Raw genomic sequence first — 12,742 nt, forward strand, 5'->3', positions numbered from 1 at the left:
TGATTCATTTGTCATTGTCACACTGTTGTTGCTTGCAAAATTTATCGATTTCCTGCTGTGTAGCATTTTGGGGTGACACATCAGTTTGAAGGTGAGGTATTTAACCTTCGTGAGGGAGTGGGGGGAGATGAGAAACCAAAGCACTAAGTGATGGGGATGATGAATGGGTAGGCTAGGATGCATAGAGTAGAAAGTTGTGCAAATTGGAGTTTATGCAAGATAGAGAAAGGGAGGTGAGCAAGGATAATGTAGGAGTAGTGAAGGTATTAAAGGCATGTGTAAGTGTTGAAGGGGCAATTGAGTAAAGGCACAAGTAAATGTCACAGTTGGTGTGGAGTGAGGATATGTGATCTGAAGTGTTGGGATTAAACAGGCCCTAAAGCTGTGAATTGCCTGATCAGTCCTAGGTGATTTTAATGTATTTTTAACACTGTTACTGATGAATCCCCAATATTTGAGGTGAAGCCTAGAAACCCAATTATGTAACACTATGGGCAAAATCTTAGGGATCCTGAATGACATGGGCTATTCTGAGAAATAATGCAGAATTGCATTAAAAAAATCCAGTGAGGCCTATCTCTGTCAGGAACAACTCACTGCATTTTTTCATGAAGTTCTGGGTGTTGAGGTGAGATTGTCGCTAAGGAGTGGGGAGTTGCCTGTTAAGGGGGAATTATTGCTTCTTAAGAATAGTATATTAACTGCGTATCTCACCTTATTAATATGCAGCTTCCTATCCTACAACCCACTGCAAGCAAAGTAGAAGCCAAGGATTCTTGACATGGAAGTTAGAGCAGGCATCTGGTAACTTCAGCTCACTATTAGCTGCAGGGAACTACCAAGCTGGTCACCACACAAAGCATTTCAGGGCATGATACATGGACGACTGATATATGCATCCTTCATTCATGAACATTAGTATCCAATAATTGCCAAACCCTCATGATCTTCATGGCACCTCTCCCATTCATTTGCAGAACACTTAAGAAGTTGAGACCTGCAGTGTAGGGTGCACTGGCAACTAGCATTGAAAGGCTGCTACAAGAAGACTTCGCGTGCAAGGGAGACACCAGGTCACAGATTAGGTCAGGTTAGCATTCACAGCTGCTCGCTTCCTCTCATGCACATCACACCTACCTGTATGCTCACAGCATCCATGTCTTGCCTTGCCTTGCTTCATCTCATCGTGCCATCACACAACAGGCAGATTATCTTGCTGTCTGCAGTCTGGAAGGTGACAGCCGTATTTCAAAGTCATAGGAGCTATGTCCTCACCAGAGTCCATGGAGACATCCATCAGACAAGGGTTCCTTGCATTGTAAATCAAGGGCAGCTTCTGATACTAGTCCACAGGATTGTCCGCGTCAGGCGTCTGGATGGAGAGTTCTTGGTTAGGGGGTTTATGCCTCTGGTAAGTAGTTCACTGTAGGTCCTAGTGACTAGTCCATGGGGTAGGGATAACACAGTTCAGTAGAAGTACGGGTATTGGTCAGAGGTCAGAGCTCACACGTGGCTGTCCAGTTGGGTCACAAGAAGCTAGACTATGGTCTGTCGGGTCCATCCAGAGAAATTAAAGTGAAAGAGGGGTGGGGGGAATGTTGGGGTTTGCTGCCGCAGAAAGGAGACTCGGGGATGCAGGCTGCGAAGAGGAGGATGACACTTGTGAGGGGGTCAACCATATTTGACCCTGTATGGTAAAGCCTGCTTGGGAAGGGAGTATTGCAGGAGGGTGTGTTCATCCAGTCAGGAGCAAAATAACTCTTCACAGGCCACTATCCAATCACCAATCACCCTTTATATACAAATGCATAACTTTTGACAATAGCGCTGCCTCTCACTGTGCCATGCATTCAGGGGCTGAAATATCCCTGGTCTTCAGTGAGAGCCAGGATTCTCTCCTTGTTGTGGGTGAGCTACCTAATGCTGGGCACCGCTCCACCTGTCCTTGCTCTTTCCGCTGAGTGAAAGACTGTTTTCTCTTGTAATGAAAACAAAGGATGGATTGAATGAGATGGAAGTGGGTGGACCAGCTGTTAGTGCTGGGGAAGATGGTGAGGTACCTAAGGCGAATGAGCAGGCAGCACAGAAACAATACAGTGAGTGTAGGGTAGCAGAGTGCACTTATCCTGGCAGAACGTAGATGGTCATCAAACATCCTGTGGCATTGCTGGCCATTTCTCCAGAATGTAGACACAGCACTGACCCAGGTGGCAATCTCAGATCAGGCTGCCAGAGTCTGGTGGTGTAGCCTCCTCTGTCAGTGCTCCCGAAAGAGGAAAGCCCTCTTCTGGATCACCCTGTCCACCAAGACTTCCAGGTCCCAGTTGGAGAATTGCAACACCATTTTTCCTTTCTCCAACATCTTTGGAATGACTGTCCTTCATCGAGCAGAGGAGTTTTGGAATGCCAGTGCTTGTCCGTGTGTCCTTGGCCTTTAAAAGTTGGCACAGGTTTCCAAGGTATCCGACTATCTGCTGACTGGGGAGTTCCTCAGGGAACACTGGTTGGTAGAAAGGAGCTAGATTGGGGTGAGAGAGAGCCATAATGACAGAGTAGGCATTTTTTGAGGCACATTTGGTAAGATGTGGTAAGAGATCTCTTTAGGTGTCATGGAGAGAAATCTTCCATGAACCCTGATGAAACTCAGGTCTGTATCTGACATTTTTTAAGGTCTCGTTTTTAAATTTCTACTTTTAATAAATATGTGGCCATTAGTTTTACTTAATTTATATTTTTATATTTATTTATACATTTTCAATTTATGACAAAGCAGACACACTAGAGTAATATAGAATGGGAAATCACTTCTGATGCATCAGACAAAATGCTAATGGGTTCCTTAAAAATTAGTCATAAACTTTTTTTTTTGATTTCTGACGAAATGCTTTTGTCTCTACCAGTATTGCTTTGGTTATGATGGCAGCCAATGTGTACTATTTTCTTGTTTGCAATATTAATATAGGGGAAAGAAAAATAAAGCAGTGACTGGTTAGAATCTGGAATGCGCTGCCTGAAAACATGGTCAGCTGAGGCTTTCAAAGGGGTTTTGGATCACTGTCTGAAAAGGACAAAATAGCAGGGTATTGGGGAAAAGGTGGGAGAATGACATGACACAGGAATGCTCCTTCAGAGGGTGAGCTCAGTCAGGATCAGAAGAATGACCTCCTGTGCTGCAGCAATACTATGATTAGCAATTCAGCACCAAAGGCTATATTGCATAAAACTTCAGTGTATTTAAAGTGATTTCTATATTTGACATTGAAACAGTTAATTAAGATATAGTTTTCTAACTATTGCCCTGACTCTTCTTGATTTTTTTTAGATCTCAAATTGCACAGGTCCGGTTACCAATTAGGTTATTGGTACTTTCTTGGCTAACTTTATAACATATATATATATGTACAGAAGAAATAAAAGGAGGAGTAAGCCATTTAACCCACTGAGCATGCTGTGCATTCATGACTAAGGTCATGGCTGATCTGAGTGTTGCTTTAATCTCCCTAAACCTAAGTCAAACCTTCGACTTTCTTGTAAATCAAAAATCTATCTAACTCAGCGTTGAATATATTCAGTGACCCAGCCCTCATTGCTCACAGGGTTGTAGTGACTCTAACAAAGTCAGCCAGGTGGACCTCATAGAATATGAATTCCCTGATTAGGGCCATTAATCAGGTCCAATCAGGGAATCCTGACTGACAGATAAAGAGGAGAGACAGGCATTCTGACCAGTGTCAAAGACTTTCCACGTGTAAATAAAAGGTGACTTGGCGACGGGATACTGGCCTCTGTGGAGGTGTTTCAAGGGTCAAAGAATTTCAAAAACTAGTGACTTTTGAGAGAAGAAATTCTTTGTCCCCATCTTAAGTGGAAGATCCTGATTTTGAAACTGTGTCCCCTAGTTTTAGATTACCTTGTCAGGGGAAACATTTTCTTAACACCTATCCTGAGTTCACTCGGAATTTTATATGTTGTATTTAATAAGTGTCAGGTTTGGAGTCAGTAGTACCATTTTCCATGCTGTAGTTTGTGTGGTCAAGTTCAGAATTTAGCATAAAATTACACAGGGAGTGCTGCACTATCAGAAGTATGATCAATTGATTTTTTTTTAGGTTGAGTTATGGGGAGAGGCTAGACAGGCTGAGAATTTTTTCACTGGAATGGAGGTTGAATGGTGACCTTATAGAGTTTCATTAGATCACAAGTGGCAGAGATAGGGTTAATGGTAGGTATATTTTCCCCAGGATGGGTGATTTTAAGAGTAGGGGGTATATTTTTAAAGTGAGAGGAGAGAGATTTTAAAAAGACATGAGGGGCAATTTTTTTTACATAGTGGTTTGTGTTTGGAATGAACTTCCAGTGGTAGTAATGGATGTGGGTACAGCTACAACATTTAAAAGATATTTGGATACGTACATGAACAAGAAACATTTGGGGGATATGGGCCGAGCGCAGGCAGATGGGACGAGTTTAGTTTGGAATTATTTTCAGCATGGACTGGTTGGACTGAAGGGTCTGTTTCCGTGCTGTATGACATAATGGCTCTGTGATTCTATTTGGATGAGGTGTAAATTCTTCCCTCTCAGATGAATGTGATGGATCCTACATCTATTTGAAAAAGGTCAGAGAAATTGTTTTAATGTCTCAACTTGTGCGTATTCTTCAACCAAAATCACTAGAATAGATTATGTGGTCATTGCTACTTTGTTGTTTGTCACTGGGAAAAGAAATATAATTTTTTTCCATATTTCTGAAGAAAGGTCTAGGCCCGAAACGTCAGCCTTCCTGCTCCTCTGGTGCTGCTTGGCCTGTTGTGTTCATCCAGCTCTACACCTTGTTATCTTAAGTAATCAGCATCCTGGTTCCCCTGTGGTATAAATTGTTATGGTCATTTTAAATTTGAAATTCTGGTGTTTGCCCTAATAATTGTAAGACAAAAGACTCTGTCAACATGTCTTTCTCTCAGCAATGTTCAATTTTCTTTTAATCTGTTTTCTCCTTAGGGGTCAAGTTCCTGCAGAGGCAGAACTCAATTATTTGCAAGTTGCCAAATTATTAGAGATGTATGGAGTTGATCTCCATCCAGTTTTTGTAAGTATCATATTCATACAAAAGACTAAAGTAAATTTAACTTTCCCTTTTTTTCTCTCTCCAAGTCAGATTACAGTTCTATGATTTTGATGGCCCTTAAGTGCCTTGCCCCAGTTGTTGTGAGACCCTTTTCTGATAGCTCAGATGTGAAGTTCACAGAGCAAAACCTTATCCTGAACTTATTCATGTACATGTATGTACAATTTCAAGGCCTCTAAATAATAATTCTTGGTTCCAAGCCTCATGACAAGGACTAGCTGTTGTGCTGTCATCGTTATTTTGTTTAAGATAAATTAATACTTCAAAAACAGTCATTAATAAATTCAGTAAGAAATTTAGTAAATGTATTTTTAGCCCAGAGACAGATTAGAATATGGTACTCAGTACAACATGAAGTAATTGAGATGAATAGCATAACTGCATTTAAGGAGAAGCTAGATAAATACAGGGTGAGGAAAAGAACCATTTCTGATGAAGGGTCTAGGCCCGAAACGTCGGCCTTTCTGCTCCTATGATGCTGCTTGGCCTGCTGTGTTCATTCAGCTCTGCACCTTGTTGTCTCAGGAGAATATACTGCTCAGGTGAGGTGAAACAGGATGAGAGAAGTTTGTTTATTGCATAAAGACTGGCATTGACCTCTAGAGCATAATGGCCTATTTCTGTGTTGTAATTTCTACGTAGCTGTAAACCTACTGTCTTCCTGGTCTGTTTATGTATATTTATTTCACCTCATGCAAAGAAGCCATTGGGAAATTGTATACTAAAAACAAAATGTAGTATTCTTCCATGATGTGCAATGGAGTAAGATCTGTTTTCAAAATACAGTACAAGTTACATAGTGTAACAATCCCTAAAAGATTCTCCTTTGTTAATCAACTGGATTCCACTCATCTGCTTGCATTTTTATCTATCCATTCTTGGCTAAAAGATCATCTGCAGTGGCTTCTCTTCCTGTTCCTGTACCTGTACCATTACTTCTGAAGTTCCCCAAAGAACTCCCCTTAACTCCTCCTGTTTCTCATTCACATATTACACCATGGTTAAATCAACTTAAAATACAACCTGGGGTTGAATCTAGATGGTATGAAGTTAAATACAGTGGAGGTCCAAAGAGACTTGGGGAGAAGGGGTGGGGTTCAGTTGCATAGATCTCTAAAATGTCATGAACAGGTGCAGAAAGTAATCGAGAATGTTAATGAAATGCTGGCCTTTATGTTGAGAGGATGGGAGCACAAGAATGCAGAAGTTATGCTGCAGTTATACAAAACCCTGATTAGACTCCACTCGGAGTACTGTGAGCAGATCTGGGCACTACACCTTAGAAAGGATATATTGGCCTTTGATGGAGTGTAACATACATTTACAAGAATGATCCTGGACTTCATTGGTTATACAAATTATGCCTGTTTTCTCTCAAATTTAGAAGGTTAAGGGGTGATCTGATTGAAGTCTGAGAAAAAGGGCTGATCGTCTGGGACCGAGTTGAAGCAAATTGTTTTCACTCAGATGGTTGTGTATCTTTGAAACTCTCTATCACAGGGAATTTTTTTTAACCACTGAAAATACTTACAGCTGAGATATCGGGCTTGATTAGTACTGTCCCTGTGCCAGGAATGTTTTCAGTAAGGGTTGGAAAGGGCACACAAAATATGTTGAGTAGCCAGCCCACCATCTTGCTGCCCTGACTGATTCCTCATAATGTTGAGGAAGAGCAAGTTGCCCACTAGGACGCTGCCTCTATGCCCTTAAGAGCCCAAAGTAAGAGGCAATTAAAGGCTTCAATCTACCTCCACTGCCACATAATGCTTGGCGCTGTTGGGTCAGAGAAATAAAGCTATTTCGAAAATTGTTTAAAATTGTTTAATTAAAAAAGTGGGACAGAAGGAGGGCACATGAATGAGAGGGTGCCCTCTGGACACCAAGAGCCCCCCCATTTATTCATGCGCTGACCTCCCTCACTGCCTCTGTACCCAACCCATCCTGCTCTAAAAGCCTGGGACTTAGCTCACTCCAGTTGCTGTTGTACTTCTTTGCAGAGGTACTACTTACCTTCTTGGACTCGAACGGTCAGATCAGTGAGAGAGCACGTTTTTATTGAGCTGAGTTTGAAATAAAATACTTAAATGCCATCACAGGAAAGGCATGAGTTGATTGGTACTAAAAGAAATGCAAAGAACTGAAGATGCTGGAAATCTGAAACAGAAACAGAGTGTTGGAGAAACATGTCAATTCTTCCTGCCAGATCTGCTAAGGAGTCACTGGTCTTGAAACATTTGCTGTTTTTCTCTTTACAGATGCTGCCAGATCTGTTGGGTTTCTCCAGCACTCTTTATATTTCATGAGTTGATTGGTACTGAGCTGTTTGGGAATGTGTTTCAACTTCAGTAATATTCTATTCAAGCAGAAAGTAAGAATTTATAGGCCCAGGATAAAGGAAAACAGGCAGGTCATACCGGAGTGCACAGAGGTCCCCCGCACTAACTGGTGTTCTCTTCTGGGTATTGGTGAGAGTGATGGCTTCTTAAAACAATGCAGCAAAAGCCAAGCACATAGCACCATGGAAGGCTTAACCACGCAGATCGAAGGAAGAAGAGTGGAACGGTAGTACTTATAGGGGATTCTTTAGTTAGAGAAACAGACGGATATTTCTGCAGCCATCAATGTGACTCCAGGATTGTTTGTTGCCTCCCTTGTGCTAGGGTTAAGGATATTAAGAAACCGCTACAGGACATTCTGTGGGAGGGCGAACAGCAGGACATCATGGTCCACATTAGTACTAACTTCACAGGTAGGAATGGGACATGATCCTGAAATCGGAATTTAGATAATTGAGTATAAAATTAGTAAGCAGGACCTCAAAAGTAGTAACGTTCCAATTACTACTCATGCCACTTGCATGTGAGCACAGAAATAGGAAGATAAAAAAGAGGAATATATGGCCGGTGCAAGAGGGAATATTTTAGATTGCTGGGACACTGGCTGGCTCTGGAGGAAGGTTGAAGCTGTACAAGCTGGATTGGTTGCATCTGAAGAGAGCCAGGACTGAATTCCCAGCAGTGCTTTTTGCTAGTGCTGTTGGAAAAGGTTTAAACTAAACCTTTGGGATTTGAGAACAAGGAGACAATATTAGAAAGTAATGCCAGGGTGCACAAAATGCTGGGCGAGACAGATAGCACTAAAACAGGGAATTGTAAGTTAATAGGTGGAGTTGGAGAAGGGGAAAAGTATTGAAGTCTAAATCAGTTTCAGTGTATATATATGAATGCACCAGAGTACAGTTAATAACATTTTGTGCAGGTTCCCTTGCGAGAATGTTGTGGTCATAACAGAGATCTGGCTTAAGAAAAAGGGTAAGTCTGGGTATTAAATTTTTCTGGGTGACAAAAGGGATTAAGTTAAAGAAGAAAAACTGAGGTTATGATAGGTGTCGGGTAGTAAATATAATTACGAACCAAGCAGAAGATATAAGGTTTAGAAGGAACCTGAAAGAGTACATAGGAGAAGTGGCACAGTGGCTCAGTGGTTAACACTGCTGCCTCACAGAGCCAGGGACCCGGGTTTGATTCCACCCTTGGGCAACTATCTGCATGGCGTTTGCACGTTCTCCCCGTGTCTGCGTGGGTTTCCTCTGGGTGCTCTGGTTTCCTCCCACAGTCCAAAGATGTGCTGGTTAGGTGGATTGACCATGCTAAATTGCCCATAGTGTTCAGGAGTGTAGGTGGGTTAGCCATGGGACATGCAGGATTACAAGGAAAAGGGGATTGGGTCCGGGCAGGATGCTCTTCAGAGGGTTGGTGTGGGCCTGTTGGGCAGGATGGCCTTTTTCTACACTGTAGGGATTCTATGGAAAAGGGAGTATGAAAAGAGACTGGCAGCTAACTTCAAAGAAAAGGACAATTTCAAAGTTTGTAGACCTCACAATGTTGGGAAAATTATAAACTGTGAGCATGACAGACTAGAACTTCAAAAGGACTTTGTCAGGTTGGAGGAGTAGGCAGTTAGGTGGCAGGTTAAGTTCATTGTTGAGAAGTGTGAGGTACAAAGAATATAGGGAGGCAGTATGAAATAAAGGCTCCTGTTGTAAAGTATAGGTAGAATCATAAAGGCCATTTGATACAGAAGAGGCCTTTCAAACAATGGAATCTGTACCGACAAAAAAAGATCTCAAACCTACACTCACTCCACTTTCCAGCACTTGGTCTATAGCCTTGAATGCTACATCTTTTCAAGTGTTCATCCAAGCACATTTTAGAGGTCATGAGTTTCCTGATTCAACTACCTTTCCATTCTAGTTACAAACCACCTTATGGAAAAAATGTTTTCCTCGAATCTCCTCTATACCTTCTGGCTTTCACTTTAAAATTATGTTCCCTTGTTATTGACCCTTTGACGAAGGGGAACAGCTGCTTCTTATCCTCATAATTTTATGCAGCTTAATCAGGTTCTCTGTCAGCCTTCCTTGCACTAAAGCAAAAATCCTGAGCCTATCCAGCCTCCCTTCATGGCATAACTGCTCCATCCCAGGCAACAAGAATCTGTAGATAAGCATCCCGAGATCCCTCTGTTCCTCTGCGCTTCCTGGTGTCCTGTTATTCGTTGGGTACTCCCTTGTGTTGATACTTCTTCTATTTCATACTTATCCATGTTAAATTCCATCTGCCATTGATGTACTCATTTGACCAATCTGTCTATATCCTCCTGTAACCCAAGACCTCCTTCCTCACTGTCCACCACTGCCCAATCTTCATGTTATCTACAAACTCTCTTATTATCCCTCCCACATCTTTTCTGTATCATTTATATCATCATGAACAATAAAAGGATCTAGCACTGATCTCTCTGATATGCCAGCTTTGAGACACAAACAACCTTCCACCATCCTCTGTCTCCTACCACTAAGGCAATTTTGGATCCACCGTGCAAAGTTACCCTGGATCACATGTGCTTTTACCTCTATCAGTCACCTAGGTGAGATCTTTTAAAGGCTTTGCTGAGTCAGAGAAAGCAGTTAATAAAACAGTGCTCTGTAACTCATAAACAGGGGCATTGAGTATCAGAGCAGGTATGTTCTGCTGAGCTTATGTAGGACCCTAGTTAAACCTCAGCTGGAGTACTGTGTACTGTTTTGGGCATCATACTTTAAGAAGGATATGAATGCATTGGAGAAAGTGTGGAAGAAGATTACAAGAATTGTTCAAGGATGAGAAACTTCAGTTTTGAAGATAGATTGTCGAAGTTGGGGTTGTTTTCCTTGGAGAGGAGAATGCTGCAGAGAGATTGCATGGAAGGTTTCAAAATCATGAAGTGTCTGGGCAAAGTAGATAGGGAAGGATCAGGAACCAGATGACACTGATTTAAAGTGTTTGGCAAAAATAGCAAATGCAAGGTGAGAAAACCTTTTTCACACAGTGAGTAACTAGGGTTGGAATGCACGGCCTGGAAATGTGGCAGAGGCAGGTTCAATTGAGACATTAGATGATTATTTAAGTTTAACAAAGTGAGGGATTATGGAGAAAAGGCAGCCAAATGCCTTTCAAAAGATAATGGCAAAGTGCTCGGAATACCGATGCAGACATGAAGGACTGAATGGCCTCCTCTGCACCATAGTAATTCTGTGATCCTGAGATGTTTATAGTCCCAGCAGTATCCATTCACGACTGTGTTCTGGTGCTGCTGCGAGTGCTAGAGCTTCTGGTCAATGAGATTGACCAGCAATTCTCGAGGGAGAGACTTGCTGTTTCTGAGGTGCAGACCTCAGACTTATAGCCTGGTAATACTGCCCTCAGTGGATTATTGCTGGGGGTGGAGGAAGGTGGGGCATCTTTTTAAAATTTGGTCTACTTGGAACACCCTCAAAAACCCTACAAATGTTGATGTTGCACAATGATCCACTCTTGCTATGTCTAACATTGTGAATAATTTTCATTTTGCTGGCAACGGGTCTCTTTTTCCTTCCTGCTATTCAAATACTGTTAACTGGCATGATGTAATCTACTCATGGGAGTACATACTAAGCATACAAGTTATGGAGTTTTCTGCTGGATAGCACAGCTAATGGAAACAACAAGCTGATAATAACAGATTTATTCTGTTATTATTTTATATTCAATTTGTCCTGCCCTGGCATCTCATATCCTAAGTTTCAACTCACTGAGATTAGTTAGTTAGAAACTTGTGTTATCTTTAGTGGAAGAACATACATCATAAAGTCACACAACACAAGGTTATGAGTGTGTTTGGAGACAAACTTCTGAACTTAATCCAACAAAATTGACTTGTATGTATAAATGTTGATAGAAAAAGCAACTAAAAACTATAACAGAACAACAACCATCCCAAACAGGAGGATATACAGATGATTTGAATATTTTAAAATAATACCTATAAATACCTCTTATTGAATTCCAGGGTGAAAACCAGACAGAGTATTTTTTAGGATTAACACCAGTTGGGGTTGTTGTCTACAAGAACAAAATCCAAGTTGGAAAGTATTTCTGGTAGGTAACCTTAAATATATTCTGATTTTGATTTTCTTGCTTCACTTGTTTTAATTTGAACTTAAAAATGTTCTCTGTTTGGTAACAGGCCACGAATAACCAAGGTGAACTTCAGAGAAACCCAGTTTGAGCTAAGAGTACTAGGCAAAGATGTAAGTATCATAGAGGCATGATATTTTTCCACTTTCCTTGACATCAATCCGTAAGGCTCTTCTTCATAAGATTATTTGTAAATTAGTTCCTGTGCTGAGTAGCCTTTGGGGGTTGACTTGAGATAGTAACAGTTGGGCCACAGACTACAGATACTTCCAATTCTATCTTGGAACAGGAGAGGAACACTTTCAGAATGTAGCAACAGGATGGATAAGTTCAACAGTTTCAGTGAACAGTGAGTTTGGAGCAGCCAAACAGCTGAATGTAGCTGAAGTGCATTGGTTAGCTGTTATCAGCTGTAGACCAGCCAATCTACAGCCCACGTATTTAGCATTGCACTGGAGGGGCAAGGGCTTGCCAACATTTTTATTAGTTTCCACCGGAGATGTACTTTTGATGGAATGAGACCTAACTTTTTACCCCATGCACATTTCAAAGATATAGATATCAGCAATCTTGTAAACAGAGCCCATGGCCTTTTGCTCACTTGGCAAGCTTGACACCGAAATAAACTGCAATGTTTATCCTGATCAGATGATTGTTCACTTTATATGATGCAAACTTGCAAGTGAGTCAAAGGTCATCATTTCAAACCCGAAAAGTATCTCAAATTACCCTGCAAGGAAACTTACCTCAAAAGTGAGAACACTAGGTTAAGCAAGTCGTTTCATGCTGCTGCTATGAATTGGCTATGTGAGTGAAATTGTCCACTGACCAGATGCAGCCATTGGTCCAAGAAGACAGTCTGCCCACCACACAATTGAGCAGCATTGTGTGTGAATGTCAGTGCCTGTGCTATGCCAGCTATGTAGGCTGTAGGTCACAGTGACTGGTCATTTGAATCAAACATGTTCCTTTGAGTATTCCTAATACTCAACCAGCCATTGCTTGCAAAGTCCAAAACAAAATATTTTCCGTTAGCTTTGAGTTGAGTACATAAAATGGCACGTATGAAGTTGATGGAAGTAACAACCATTCATATACAGAGACCCATTCTCTGCAAA

At 41.5% G+C, this 12,742-nt stretch overlaps 1 protein-coding gene across 2 annotated transcripts in view; it reads left to right on the forward strand.

The window, feature by feature from the left end:
- epb41l4a (erythrocyte membrane protein band 4.1 like 4A) overlaps positions 1-12,742 on the forward strand; it is a 242,889-nt gene that overhangs the window by 137,035 nt on the left and 93,112 nt on the right. For both annotated transcript variants that reach the window (XM_048595332.1, XM_048595333.1), the window contains exons 8-10: positions 5,001-5,088; positions 11,497-11,585; positions 11,674-11,737. In XM_048595332.1, the coding sequence (XP_048451289.1) occupies positions 5,001-5,088; positions 11,497-11,585; positions 11,674-11,737 (241 nt within the window). The remainder of the gene's footprint in view (positions 1-5,000; positions 5,089-11,496; positions 11,586-11,673; positions 11,738-12,742) is intronic.

The sequence above is a fragment of the Rhincodon typus genome, chromosome 3, assembly GCF_021869965.1.
Source record: "Rhincodon typus isolate 14 chromosome 3, sRhiTyp1.1, whole genome shotgun sequence".
Lineage (NCBI taxonomy): Eukaryota > Metazoa > Chordata > Chondrichthyes > Orectolobiformes > Rhincodontidae > Rhincodon > Rhincodon typus.